At 36.4% G+C, this 14,672-nt stretch overlaps 1 protein-coding gene across 8 annotated transcripts in view; it reads right to left on the reverse strand.

The window, feature by feature from the left end:
* Window positions 1–14,672, reverse strand: part of SENP7 (SUMO specific peptidase 7) — a 171,803-nt gene that overhangs the window by 87,509 nt on the left and 69,622 nt on the right. For all 8 annotated transcript variants that reach the window (XM_024759197.1, XM_024759202.1, XM_024759201.1 and 5 more), the window contains one exon: window positions 11,805–11,902. In XM_024759197.1, coding sequence (XP_024614965.1) covers window positions 11,805–11,902 — 98 coding nt within the window. The remainder of the gene's footprint in view (window positions 1–11,804; window positions 11,903–14,672) is intronic.

Below are 14,672 nucleotides of genomic sequence, written 5' to 3' on the forward strand. Positions count from 1 at the left end.
ATTTCTTCTTAACCAGATCAGGGAAGGTTTTACTGAGAATATGACATTTATGCTGAAACTGTCCAAAGGAAACAAGTGGAAAATGGAGAGTGGTTCAAAAAGGAGGACAAAATGTAAATGCTCCGACAAGAGTAAAGCTTGTTCAAGGAAATTAAAGGACTTACCTGGCTCAAGTGCTTAGAGTGAAGAGGAAATTTGTATAAGATAAGGATGGGCAGTTAGGCAGGACCCTGTGGACTATACTGAGGATTTGAAACTTTAATGTCAACAACAATATCAATCCCCTAGTTTTAACAAAAGAATCATGAGACCAGAGCTGTATTTTTAAAAGATAACTTTGACCTTTTATGAATAATAAAGAAAACACCAAGAGAAAAGGGTAATAATGAATTTAGAGAGGAAATGGTGCTTAGGGATAGTTTAGTGGAATGGTGGGAGCAGAAATGGGAAAGAAGAAAAGGGACACAGACACAGCAAATGTAGGCAGTTGACAAACAGCTACGAAAGGGGGATATAGGATAAGAGCTGAAGATAAATGTGAGATGCAAGAAAGGTCTTCTTAGTTAGTTATTGGTTGGTTAGTTAGCTTAAGATAGAAAATATCTGTGTAAGTTTCAGTGCTTATGGGAAGAGGTCAACAGACTAGGAGAGGCTGAAGATACAGGAGACAGTATAATTAACTTTATAATTAAGTTTCTTAAGAAGTAGCATAAAAAGAGCTAATATTTACTGAACATGCACCATATACCAGGAAGCATGTTAAGACCTCTACAATGATTTACACTTCATTTAATCCTCACAACTACTCTGTGAAGTATAATGGTAATTATTCGTCTGCAACTGAGAAGACCAAGAATAGAATGATTAATAACTAAGTCCGTAGTAATATGAGTGAGTGGTGAGAGCGGGATCCAGAGCCACACACTCTCAACTCTGTTGCCAGCACTCTTAACTGCTCCACTGTGCTGGTTTATGGGGGGAGAAGAACCCCTCTTCCTTCTTCCAGAAACCAAGATCATTTTTTCAAAGTGATACAAAAGGTAAAAGAACACAGGCTTGAGGAGAGAAAAGGTTTCAAATCATCACTGTGGAGAGGGGGAACACAAGCTGACAGTAGGATTATCTTGAAGTTGAGGAATCCAGTAGGGTTAATAACCACAAATTTATAATGGCATAAACATACTGTGTTTTGTGATTTTTTTTCCCATCACTGCTCAGCCACCTTGGTGTCAGCACAATGCAAACAGATAATTAGGTTCACAAATGATTATTAATTACGAAGGAAAAAGGCACCTTTATAACTAAAAATCTGGTAGCTACCACCTTAACCAAGTGATCAAATGTAAGGCCACCAACAGTGGGACAAGCAGACACTACGTATCCCCTGATATAATGCAATAAGCAAATGACATCAGCTATGAAGTACTTTTGCAAAAAATGTAACATGAACCAAATTATGAGGACAAACACAATTATAAAAATCTAGAATGTAGGACATTCTACAAGACAACTGGCCTGAACTCTTCAAAAAATCAATGTCATGGTTTAGGGGGGTCGGGGGGAGGCAGGGGCTATCCTAAGATTAAGAGACTAATGAGACATAACCAAAAAATAAAATGCATGAACCTCAATTTGATCCTAGATTTTTTTAACAAAAGACATTTTGGGGGACATTTAGAGAATTCTGATTCTAGACTTTATATTACATGATATATGAAATTATTATAAATTTTCTTCATAATGTATTGTGGTTATCATGTAAAAGAATTTTCTTGTTCTTAAGAAGTGCAGGCTAAAGTATTCAGAGGTGAAGTGCCTGACATCTGTGACTTACTTTCAAATGGTTCTGCGAAAAAAAATGTGTACATGAATATGCATATGTGATATGCACTTACATACATGTATGAAAAGAGACTGAGAGAAGGCAAATGTGGGAAAACGTTAACAACATCTTGCGTGTTTGTTATACTCTTAACAAAATAATCCCGCCTGGTCCTGTACCAAAAAAATATGAAATGGGAAAAAAGCTATGCATGAAGACATTCATCACAGTATTATTTATAAAAGCAACAAAATGAAAGCAAATTTAAATTCCCAGCAATAGGGACTTCCCTGGTGGTCCAGCAGTAAACAATCTGCCTTCCAATGCACGAGACACAGGTTCAATCCCTGGTCAGGGAACTAAGATCCCACATTCCGCATGGCAACTAAGCCCTCGCACTGCAACTACTAAGCCCACACACCTCAACTAGAGAGAGGGGAAAAATAAAACCGCATGCTACAATGCACACATGCCATAACTAGAGAGAAGGCTGTGCACCACCAACGAAAGATCTCACATGCCGCAACAAAGATCCCATGTGCCACAACAAAGACCCGACACAACCAAAAATTTAAAAATTTTTTAAATTAAAAACATAAAAATTCCCAGCAATAGCAGAATGGTTAAGTAAACAATGATAAAGCCACTTAATGGAATGTTACTTATTAGTCTCTTAAAATCTTCTACTTTAAATTTTAAGAGTGACTGGCTGTGTTTTTTTCTTTCAACTTGTCCTTATTTCTCTTTTCTATACTAAGCAAGTACTATACTATTTACATAAAGAGAAATGTCAACCAATTAATTTTGTAAAGAATGGTAAACATCTTTACCCAGTCAAAAACTATCTATTGATTAGTGAAAAATAATTATTTTTACATTAAGGACTACTCTTTTATAGGTTTTACAACTGTACAACTTAAAATGATCAAATGAAAATACTTCTAAAATCTTAAGGATATATAAGGTATACTTTTTGTCTGAGAAAACTACTATTAGTAATTTGCTAAATTATTTGGGAAAATATCCCAGTGGTAATTTTAATAATTTTAAATATGAAAATATCCAATGTTGGAAAATGCCATTTTTCTATTCACCCAAACCAAATAAGAATCACCAATGGTGATTTTACTGGTAATTCTAATAGTTGGCTCTAAGTGAAAAAGACAATTTGGATTCTCTGTGAAAATACTTATTTCATGTTCATAAATTCGCTTTACTGTAATTTGATTGACTAATAATATCCTAAGGCAGAAGTCATCAATCTTTTCCCCACAAATTAAAGGTCAAATTTTTTAAATTTCTATATATTTAAATATATTTGAACACTTCACAAGAAAGACATATGAATAGCGAATATGCACATAAAAAGGTGCTCAATATCATTAACCTCATCTTTCCAGTCTTTAAAAAAGTTTGTCTTTTCAAAAAAGGGGGAAGGACAGCAAAATATTTCAACAGACACTTTAGAGAAGATACAAAAGAACAAGAAGCACATGAAAAGATGCTCAACATCATCATTCATCAAGGAAATGCAATTAAAACCACAATAAGATATCACTACACATACATTAAAAGGGATGATGACAGAGACTGACCATACAAGTGCTGGCAGAGGGTGGAGGAAGTAAAACGCTTCTGCACTGCTGATGGGAATGTAAAGTGGCACAATTGCTTTTGGAAAACATTTGGCAGTTGCTTAACAAAGTTGAAAATGTACTTTTAATGACCCAGCAACCCATCTCCTAGGGATTTAACTAAAAGGAATAAAAACATGTCCACACAGGCACTTGTACATGGATATTCACAGTAGCTTTATTAATAATAGTATTAATTTTTCACAGAACTAAGACAAAAAAAAGTTTAAATTTGTATGGAAACATAGAAGACTGCAAATAGCCAAACCAATCTTGAGAAACAGAAACAGAGCTGGAGGAATCAGGCTCCCTGACTTCAGATTATATTACAAACCTAGAGTAATCAAAACAGTATGATACTGGCACAAAAACAGAAATACAGATCAATGGAACAGGATAGAAAGCCCAGAGATAAACCCACGCACATATTGTCACCTTATCTTTGATAAAGGAGGCACAAATATACAATGGAGAAAAGACAGCCTCTTCAATAAGTGGTGCTGGGAAAACTGGATGGCTACATGTAAAAGAATGAAATTAGAAAACTCCCTAACACCATACACAAAAATAAACTCAAAATGGATTAAAGACCTAAATGTAAGGCCAGGCACCATAAAACTCTTAGAGGAAAACATAGGCAGAACACTCTATGACATAAATCACAGCAAGATCCTTTTTGACCCACCTCCTAGAGAAATGGAATTAAAACAAAAATATACAAATGGGACCTAATGAAACTTCAAAGCTTTTGCACAGCAAAGGAAACCATAAACAAGACGAAAAGACAACCCTCAGAATGGGAGAAAATATTTGCAAACGAAGCAACTGACAAAAGATTAATCTCCAAAACATACAAGCAGATCATGAAGCTCAATATCAAAAAACTCAACCCAATCCAAAACTGGGCAGAAGAGCTAAATAGACATTTCTCCAAAGAAGATATACAGATTGCCAACAAACACATGAAAGGATGCTCAACATAACTAATTATTAAAGAAATGCAAATCAAACCTACAATGAGGTATCACCTCACAGCAGTCAGAATGGCCATCATCAAAAAATCTACAAACAATAAATGCTGAAGAGGGTGTGGAGAAAAAGGAACCCTCCTACACTGTTGGAGGGAATGTAAATTGATACACCCACTATGGAGAAGAGTATAGAGGTTCCTTAAAAAACTAAAAATAGAACTACCATACAACCCAGCAATCCCACTACTGGGCATATACCCTGAGAAAACCATAATTCAAAGAGTCATGTACCACAGTGTTCATTGCAGCTCTATTTACAATAGCCACAACATGGAAGCAACCTAAGTGTCCATCGACAGATGAATGGATAAAGAAGATGTGGCATATATATACAATGGAATATTATTCAGCCATAAAAGGAAACGAAATTGAGCTATTTGTAGTGAGATGGATAGACCTAGAGACTGTCATACAGAGTGAAGTTAAGTCAGAAAGAGAAAAACAAATACCATATGCTAATACATATATATGGAATCTAAAAAAAAAAAAAATGGTTCTGATGAACCAAGGAGCAGGACAGGAATAAACATGCAGATGGAGAGAAGGTACTTGAGGACACGCGGAGGGGGAAGGGTAAGCTGGGACGAAGCAACAGAGTAGCTATGACATATATACACTACCAAATGTAAAATAGATAGTTAGTGGGAAGCAGCCACATAGCACAGGGAAAACAGCTCGGTGCTTTGTGACCACCTACAGGGGTGGGATAGGGAGGGTAAGAAGGAGACGCAAAAGTGAGAGGATATGGGGATATATGTATACATATAGCTGATTCACTTTGTTATACAGCAGAAACTAACACACCATTGTAAAGCAATTATACTCCAATAAAGATGTTTAAAAAAAAAAACAGAAACAGAGTCAGAGACATAGAAAACCAATTTATGGTTACCAAACAGGAGGGAGAGGTGGCGAGGGACAAATTAAGAGTATGTGATTAACCGGTATAAACTACTATACATAAAACAGATAAGCAAGAAGGATTTACTGTATAGCACAGGAAATTATATTCAGTGTCTTGTAATAACTTATAATGGAATATAATCTGAAAAAATATACAACTGAATCATTTTGCTGTACACCTGAAACACAGTATTGTAAATCAACTATACTTGAATTTTAAAAATTACTGGACACAGATCACCATAACAAATATAATAACAATGAAAAAGTTTGATATATTGGGAGAATTACCAAACCGTGACACAGAGACACAAAGTGAGCAAATGTTTCTGGAAAAATGCTACCGACAGACTTGCTAAATGCAGGGTTGCCTGCAACATTCAATTTGTAAAAAATGCATTATCTCCAAAGTGCGATAACATGAAGCACAATAAAACAAGGTATGCCTGTACCTTATGACTGGTATCCTTATAAAAATGGCAGAAACACACACACACAGAAGGAAGACAACCTGAAGACATACAGGGAAAACATGTAAATATGGAGGACTGAATGCATGAAGAAGAGAGGAGAGAGACATGGAACAGATTATTCCTTAATGCCTTCAAAGGAAGCACAGCCTAGAGGACACCTTGATTCACATGAAATGTGAATGGATTAAATAATCTAGTCAAAGGTCGAGATGGTGAGAGTAGATTAAAAAAAAAAAAACACAAGACCTTCTGTGTTCTGAATGTTTGTTTCACCTCACAATTCATATTTTAAAATCCTAACCCCCAAAGTGATGGCAGTAGGAGGTGGGGCCTTTGGGAGGTGACTGGGTCATGAGGGTAGAGCCCTCATGAACAGGATTAGTGCTCATAAAAAAGGTTCAAGAGAGTATCCCTTCCACCCTTTGAGGATACAGTAAAAAGATGGCCATCTAAGAACCAGGAAGCCCTCACCAGATACTGAATCTGGGAGTGCTATGATCCTGGGCTTCCCAGGAATTATAACACTTTTGAAAAATAAATGTTTTTTGTTTATAAGCCACCTAGTCTTATGATATTTTGTTATAACAGTCTAAACAGAATAAGATAAGATCCAACAATATGCTCTCAACCAGAGACACACTTTGGACTCAAAGAAATAAACAGGTTCAAAGTAAAAGGATGGAAACAGGTGTACCATGCAAACAGCAACCTTAAGACAGGTGGAATGGGCTCTATCAGTATTAGACAAAATAGACTTTAAAGCAAAAAAAGAAAAAGTCTGTAGAAACAATGAGGGACATTTTATTGACAAAAGGGTTAATTCATCAGTAAGATATACTGACTATAAATACACATATACTTAATAACAGGACCACAAGGCTCATTAAGCAAAAACTAACAGAAAGGAGAAATTAACAATTCAACAGTAATAGTTCAACACTTAAAACCCCAGTCTTGATAGAACAACTAGACAAAAATCAGCAAGGATACAGAAGGCTTGAATAACACCATCAACCAACGCATCCAAAGACCACTCTAACAAAAAGGAACAGAATGCACATTCTTCTCAAACACATGGAACATTCTCCAAGAAAGACCACACGCCAGGCCACAAATAAACCTCAATAAATTTACAAGAAGTGAAATCATACAAAACGTTCTCAGACCACAGTGGAATTCAATTAAAAATTAACAACAACAAAACTAAGTCATGAGGATATAATGTACAACATGGTGACTATGGTTAATAATACTGTATTGTATATTTGAAAGTTGTTAAGAAAGTAAATCTTAAAAGTTGTCATCACACACAAAAAAATCTGTAACTATGTGAGTGATGGATGTTACCTATACTTACTGTGGTGATCATTTCATAGTATATACAAGTATAGAATCATTATGTTGTATATCTGAAACTAATATAATGTTATATGTCAATTATATCTCAATAAAAGAAAATCTTTGAAATTTAAAAATACATAGGAATTAAACAATTCACACTTTCAAAAGAAGTGAATCCATCATACCAGAAATTAGAAAATACTTTTGAGCTTAATGAATAGAAAATCACAACATACCAAAACTTATGAGGTGCAGCTAACGCAGTGCTTAGAATAAAATTTAAAACTAAACACCTATACTAGAAAAGAAGACATCTCAAATCAATAACCTAACCATGTACCTTAAGAAATTAGAAAAAGAAGCAAACTATGTCCAAAACAAAGAGAAGAAATAAAAAATAAGATTACAGTGAAACTAAATGAAATAGAATATAGAAAACCTACAGAGAATATTGATGAAACCAAAAGTTGGTTCCTTGAAAAGATCAACAAAATTTACAAGTATCTAGGTAGACTGAACAAAAAAAGAAAAGAAAGAAAGCACTCAAATTACTAAAATGAGGAATGAAAGACAGGTCATCACTAACAGTATTACAGAAATTTTAAACAGTATAATAGAATACTATGAACAAATGTATGGCAACAAATTAGATAAATAAAATATACAAATTCCTAGAAAAACAGAAGCTACCAAAACAGACTCATAAAAAAAAAAATAGAAAATCTCAACAGACTTATAACAAGGAAAAATCTGAATTTCTAACTGGAAAACTTCACAGATACACACACACACACACACACACACACACACACACACACACACCCCACCAATGAATGACCAGATGGATTCACTGGTGAATTTTATCAAACATTTAAACAAGAATTAATACCAATCCTTCAAAACCTCTTCCGGAAAACAAAGGAAGAGACAACACTTTTCACCTCATTCTACAAGGCTATTATTAGCCTCATTCCAAAGCCAGACAAAGACAACAGAAGAAAATAGCAAGTTATTTTCCCTTCTGAATACAAACATAGATATCCTCAATAAAATCCTAGCAAACTGAAACCAGTAACATATAAATGGGATCATAAATCAGAATCAAGTGAGATTTATCCCAGGAATGCAAAGTTGGTTTAAAATCTAAAAATCAATTTATGTAATACATTATACTAATAAAGGATACAAATTACATGATATAAATGCAGGAAAAGCATTTGACAAAATCCAACACACATGCATCATAAAAAGCCTCCCACAAATTAAGAACAGAAGGGAACTTCCTCAACATGAAAAAGGGCATGTCTTAGTCTGTTCAGGCTATAACAAAATGTCACAGACTCAGCAGCTTATAAACAACAAACATTTATTTCTCACGGTTCTGGAGGCTGGGAAGTCCAAGATCAGGGTGCTGGCCAACATGGTCAGGCTCTGGTGAAGGCCCTCTTCTGGGTTGCAGACTGCAGACTCCTCACAGTGTCCTCACGTGGTAGAAGGCACCAGGAAGCTCTGTGAGGTCTCTTTTATAAAAAGAGCACTAATCCCGTTCATGAGGGCTCCACCCTCATGACTTAAGCACCCCACTCAATGGCCCCACCTCCAAACACCATCACATTGGGCATTAGGATTTCAACATATGAATTTTGGGGAGATATTGTACAAACATTCAAACCATAGCAGGGCATCTATAAAACCTATAACATCATACTTAATGGTGAAATACTGAATGCTTTCCCTCTGATAGTGGGAACAAAACAAAGATTTCCACTCTCACCACTTCCATTATACATTGTACATTCTAGCCAGGACAATTAGGCAAGGGGAAAAAATTAAAGGCCTCCAGCTGAAAAGGAAGCAGTAAAGCCATCTTTGTTTGCAGATGACATGATCTTGTATATACAAAATTCCAAGCAATCTACTAAAAATTTCTAGAACAGGACAAACAGGGTCACAGTATATAAATCAGGGTCAACATATATAAATAAATGGGATTTCTACACACTAGTAATGAACCATCTAAAACTAAAATTAAGAAAACACTTCCATTCACAACAGCATCAAAAAGAAAATACTTGGGAATAAATTTAACAATAAATGTCCAAGACACACTGAAAGTTACAAAACACTGTTGAAAGAAATTGAATAAGACCTAAATAAATGGAAAGATATATTCATGAATCAGAAGATTTAATTTGTTAAGACAGCAATACTCCCCAAATTGGTCTACAGATTCAACACATCCTCCATCAAAATCCTTGTTGGCTGTTTTGCTCAAAATGACCAACTGATTCTAAAACTCAGTTGAAAATGCAAGGAACCCAGAACAACCAAAACAATCTTGAAAAGGGACTTCCCTGGCAGCCCAGTGGTTAAGACTCCATGCTTCCACTGCAGGCGGCATGAGTTTGATCCCTGGTCGGGGAACTAACATCCTGCATGCCACACAGTGCGGCCAGAAAATTTTTTTTTAAAAATCTTGAAAAATATTATGAAGTTGGAAGACTCACATTTCCCAATTTCAAAACTTACCACCAGGGCTTCCCTGGTGGCGCAGTGGTTGAGAATCTGCCTGCCAATGCAGGGGACACGGGTTCAAGCCCTGGTCTGGGAAGATCCCACATGCCGCAGAGCAACTGGGCCCGTGAGCCACAATTACTGAGCCTGCGCGTCTGGAGCCTGTGCTCCGCAGAGAACAAGAGAGGCAGCGAGAGTGAGGGGCCCGCGCACCGTGATGAAGAGTGGCTCCCGCTTGCCACAACTAGAGAAAGCCCTCGCATATAAACGAAGACCCAACACATCCATAAATAAATTAATTAATTAAAAAAAAAAAAAATTAAAAAAAAAAAAAAAACAAAAAACTTACCACCAAGTTGCAATAATACAGTGTACAGCACACAGCGGTACTGACATAAAAACAGACATATACATCAATGGACTAGAGTTCCAAATCCGGAAATAAACACTTACGTTAATGTCAACTGATTTTCAACAAAGGTACCAAGAAAAATTCGTACCTCTTCAACAAATGTTGCTGGGACAACTACATATTCACAAACAAAAATATAAATTTGGATGCCTATCTCATGCCATACCCAAAATTAATTCAAAATGGATAAAATACCTAAATCTAAGAGCTAGAACTATAAAACCCTTAGACGAAAACACAAGAGTAAATCATCATGCCCTCAGATTAGGCAATAGTTCCTTAGATATGACAACAAAAGCACAACAACAAAAGAAAAATAGATAAATGGGATTTGATCGAAGAGAAAAAAACTTTCGTGCTTCAAAGGACACCATCAAGAAAGTGAAAAGCTGAGTGAGAGAAAATATTTCCAAATCACATACCTAATAAGGACCTGTATCCAGAATATATAAAGAACTCTTACAACTCAACAATAAAAAGATAAACACCACAATTTTTAAACAATTTTTAAAAGGATCTAAACAGACATTTCTCCAAAGAAGATATACAAATGACCAACAGGCATATAAAAAGACACTCAATGTCATTAGGAAATATGTACCAAAACCACAATGAGATTATCATTTCACACCCACTAGGACAACTATGGAAAGAAGGAAGGAAGGGAAAGAGGGACGGAAAATAAGTATTGATAAGGATATGGAGTCACCGATATGCTTATTTCCTAAGGACAATTCACTTGAAAGGTGAGAATTCAGACTAAACAGCTTACAGAGTGCTCTGACATAAAATCAAGAATTCCAATTAGGACTTCCCTGGTGGCACAGTGGTTAAGAATCCGCCTGTCAAATGCAGGGGACACGGGTTCGAGCCCTGGTCTGGGAATATCCCACATGCCGCGGAGCAACTAAGCCCGTGTGCCACAACTACTGCCTGTGCTCTAGAGCCCACGAGCCACAACTACTGAGCCCATGTGCTGCAACTACTGAAGCCTGCGTGCCTAGAGCCTGTGCTCTGCAACGAGAAGCCCACACACCACAACGAAGAGTAGTCCCTGCTCACTGCAACTAGAGAAAGCCCGTGCACAGCAGCAAAGACCCAATGCAGCCAAAAATAAAATAAAAAATAAATAAATAAACTTATTTAAAAAAAACTCCAATTAGTCTTCTCATTTGTGCAAACTCCCAATAATTGTAACTTTTAACTTTGTTACTGTCACTTTTTATTCATTCACTATTCTTAAAAAGATAATATCCTTTTGCAAAATAACTTTTTAAGCATTTACTGATGTCCAATACTAAAATTTAGCTCCGATTTCCTGCTGGTAATAATTGTAATTTGAATCCCATATTTAATTCCAGCATATCCATTATTCATTAATACTATGACTTTAAGACCAGAGTTGCTAAATGGAGGACAAAAGGTGAATCCAGCATCTTAACGAGTCCATATGTAACTCTTGCTTTATTAGCTAAAGCTTTCAAGATGTTACAAACACACAAAAACAAGGAGTTAAGATGAATTAGAATCACAGAAAGAGCTTAGAAGGAACAGTAGAGGTCAATGAACTCAATCACTGTATTTTAAAAGTTGTGGAAATTTAAATGAATCATTCATGGTCACACTATACATAGTATAAGCCCATCCTATATCACACACATACATGTATCTTACCTTTCTGCTGATGTCTTAGAAGTGACAGGACGCCCACGTACACCTTTTTTACTTTTATGGTCTACAGAGAGGACCTTATTTCTTAGGCTCCTTTTCCACTAAGAAAAAAAAATGGAATTTGGAATTTCAATAATAAATATAGCAATATGACAATTAAGAGGCACTTAAATTTTCTTTTTATTTAGAAATTCAAGATAAACAGCCAAAGTCATAACAGTTCACAGAGGGGGAAAACTGCAATCTACAAAACACCTGGCATCTTTTGCTAATGAGGATATAAAAGTCCAATAAATTACAGAAGAAAGACATTTATGGACTTCCCTGGCGGTCCAGTGGTTAAGACTCTACATTCCACTGCAAGTAGTGCAGGTTCAATCCCTGGCTGGGGAACTAAGATCCCACATGCCACGCAGCCAAAACATAAATAAATAGATAAAAAAATAAATAAAGGGTCTGGACTTAATTCGTTAAAAAAAGAAAAAGAGGGCTTCCCTGGTGGCGCAGTGGTTGAGAGTCCGCCTGCCAATGCAGGGGACACGGGTTCGTGCCCTGGTCCAGGAAGATCCCACATGCTGCAGAGCGGCTGGGCCCATGAGCCATGGCCCTTGAGCCTGCACGTCCGGAGCCTGTGCTCCGCAACGGGAAAGGCCACAACAGTGAGAGGCCCGCATACCGCAAAAAAAAAAAAAAAAGAAAAGAAATGAAAAAGAAAAAAGACATTTAAAAATGTAAAGGTAATTTTAGTCAGGAAATAGACATTTTAAGACTCAAAAGCTTACATCACTATGAAAAATGGTGAATGTGTTTAAAGGAAATAAAAATAATTACATGCCAAGTTAAACAGAGTCTGTGATTCTGAAGTAACTGCATTTATAAACAATTGGAAGGGATTACAACTGATTCCCTATGAACTGCTGCATGGAAAAAGTTTAGGGAAGAGTCAGATATCTTACTAACAGTGTTTAGATTTAACCCAACTACAAACAAAGTTAAAGTTGATTTAGTTAATATAGAAACAGGACTTCCCTGGTGGCGCAATGGTTAAGAATCCACCTGCCAATGCAGGGAACACAGGTTCAATCCCTGGTCTGGGAAGATCCCACATGCCACGGAGCAACTAAGCCCATGAGCCACAACTACTGAGCCTGCACTCTAGAGCCTGCGAGCCACAACTACTGAGCCTGCGCACACAACTACTGAAGCCCACACGTCCTAGAGCCTGCACACCCCAACTACTGAGCCCTCATGCTGCAACTACTAAAGTCCATGTAACTAGAATCTGTGCTCCACAACAAAAGAAGCCACCGCAATGAGAAGCCCACACATCACAACAAAGAGTAGCCCCCGCTCATCACAGCTAGAAAAAGCCTGCATGCAGCAGAGACCCAATGCAGCCAAAATTTAAAAAATTTTAAATATATATATATATATATATATATATAGAGAAGCCACCGCAATGAGAAGCTCACACACCTCAATGAAGAGCAGCCCCAGCTCACCACAACTAGAAAGCCCGCATGCAACAACAAAGACCCAATGCAACCATAAATAAATAAATAAATTTATTTTTAAAAAGAGAAACAGTGTGAATCTGGGCAAATAAATTACTTCTCTATGCGTTAGTTTCCTTATGTAATAATGGTTACTATCTCACAAGGATATATGATGATTACATAAGTTTAAAATACTGTCTTCCTTCCTAAATAGACATTTCTCCAAAGAAGACATACAAATGGCCAAAAAGCACCACAACAAAGAGCAGCCCTGCTCGCCGCAACTAGAGAAAGCCCACGTGCAGCAACAAAGTCCCAACGCAGCCAAAAATAAATAAAAAATTTTTTAAGAAGTCTACAAATAACAAATGCTGGAGAGGGTGTGGAGAAAAGGGAACCCTCTTAACACTATTGGTGGGAATGTAAATTGGTGTGGCCACTATGGACAACACTATGAAGGTTCCTTAAAAAACTAAAAATAGAGTTGGCATATGATTAGCAATCCCTCTCCTGGGCATATATCCAGAGAAAACTGTAATTCAAAAAAATACATGCACTCCAATGTTCACAGCAACACTATTTACAATGGCCAAGACATGGAAGCAACCTAAATGTCTATTGACAGATGAATGGATAAAGAAGATGTGTGTGTGTGTGTGTGTGTGTGTGTGTGTGTGTGTGTGTGTACAGTGGAATATTACTCAGCCATGAAAAAGAATAATGCCATTTGCAGCAACATGGATAGACCCAGAGATTATATTAAGTGAAGTAAGTCAGAAAGAGAAAGACAAATACCATATGATATCATTTATATGTGGAATCTAAAATACGACACAAATGAACTTATTTATGAAACAGAAACAGACTCAGAGATATAGAAACAAACTTATGGTTACCAAAGAGGAAAGGGGGTAGAGGAGGGATAAATTAGGAGTTTGCGATTAGCAGAAACAAACTAATACATATAAAATAAACAACAGGGTCCTACTGTATAGCACAGACAACTATATTCAATATCCTGTAATAACCCATAATGGAAAAGAATATGTATACATATGTATAACTGAATCACTTTTCTGTACACCTGAAACTAACACAACAATGTAAATCAACTATAGCTAAAATATACTGTCTTCCTCAAAGAGATATTTGTACACCTATGTTCATAGCAGCATTTTTCACAATAGCTACAAGGTGGAAACAACTCAAGTGTCCCATCAATAATAACACCAATAATAATGAAATGTGTCATATACATACAATGAAATATTACTCAGCCTTAAAAAGTAAGGAAATTCTGACACATGCTACAACACGCTAATACATGGAAACTAACCAGAGAATGAAGGAAAATAAAGCAGAAAAATACATTACA

Source organism: Neophocaena asiaeorientalis, unplaced genomic scaffold (assembly GCF_003031525.2).
Source record: "Neophocaena asiaeorientalis asiaeorientalis breed wild unplaced genomic scaffold, Neophocaena_asiaeorientalis_V1.1 scaffold197, whole genome shotgun sequence".
In the NCBI taxonomy this organism is placed as follows: Eukaryota; Metazoa; Chordata; class Mammalia; order Artiodactyla; family Phocoenidae; genus Neophocaena; species Neophocaena asiaeorientalis.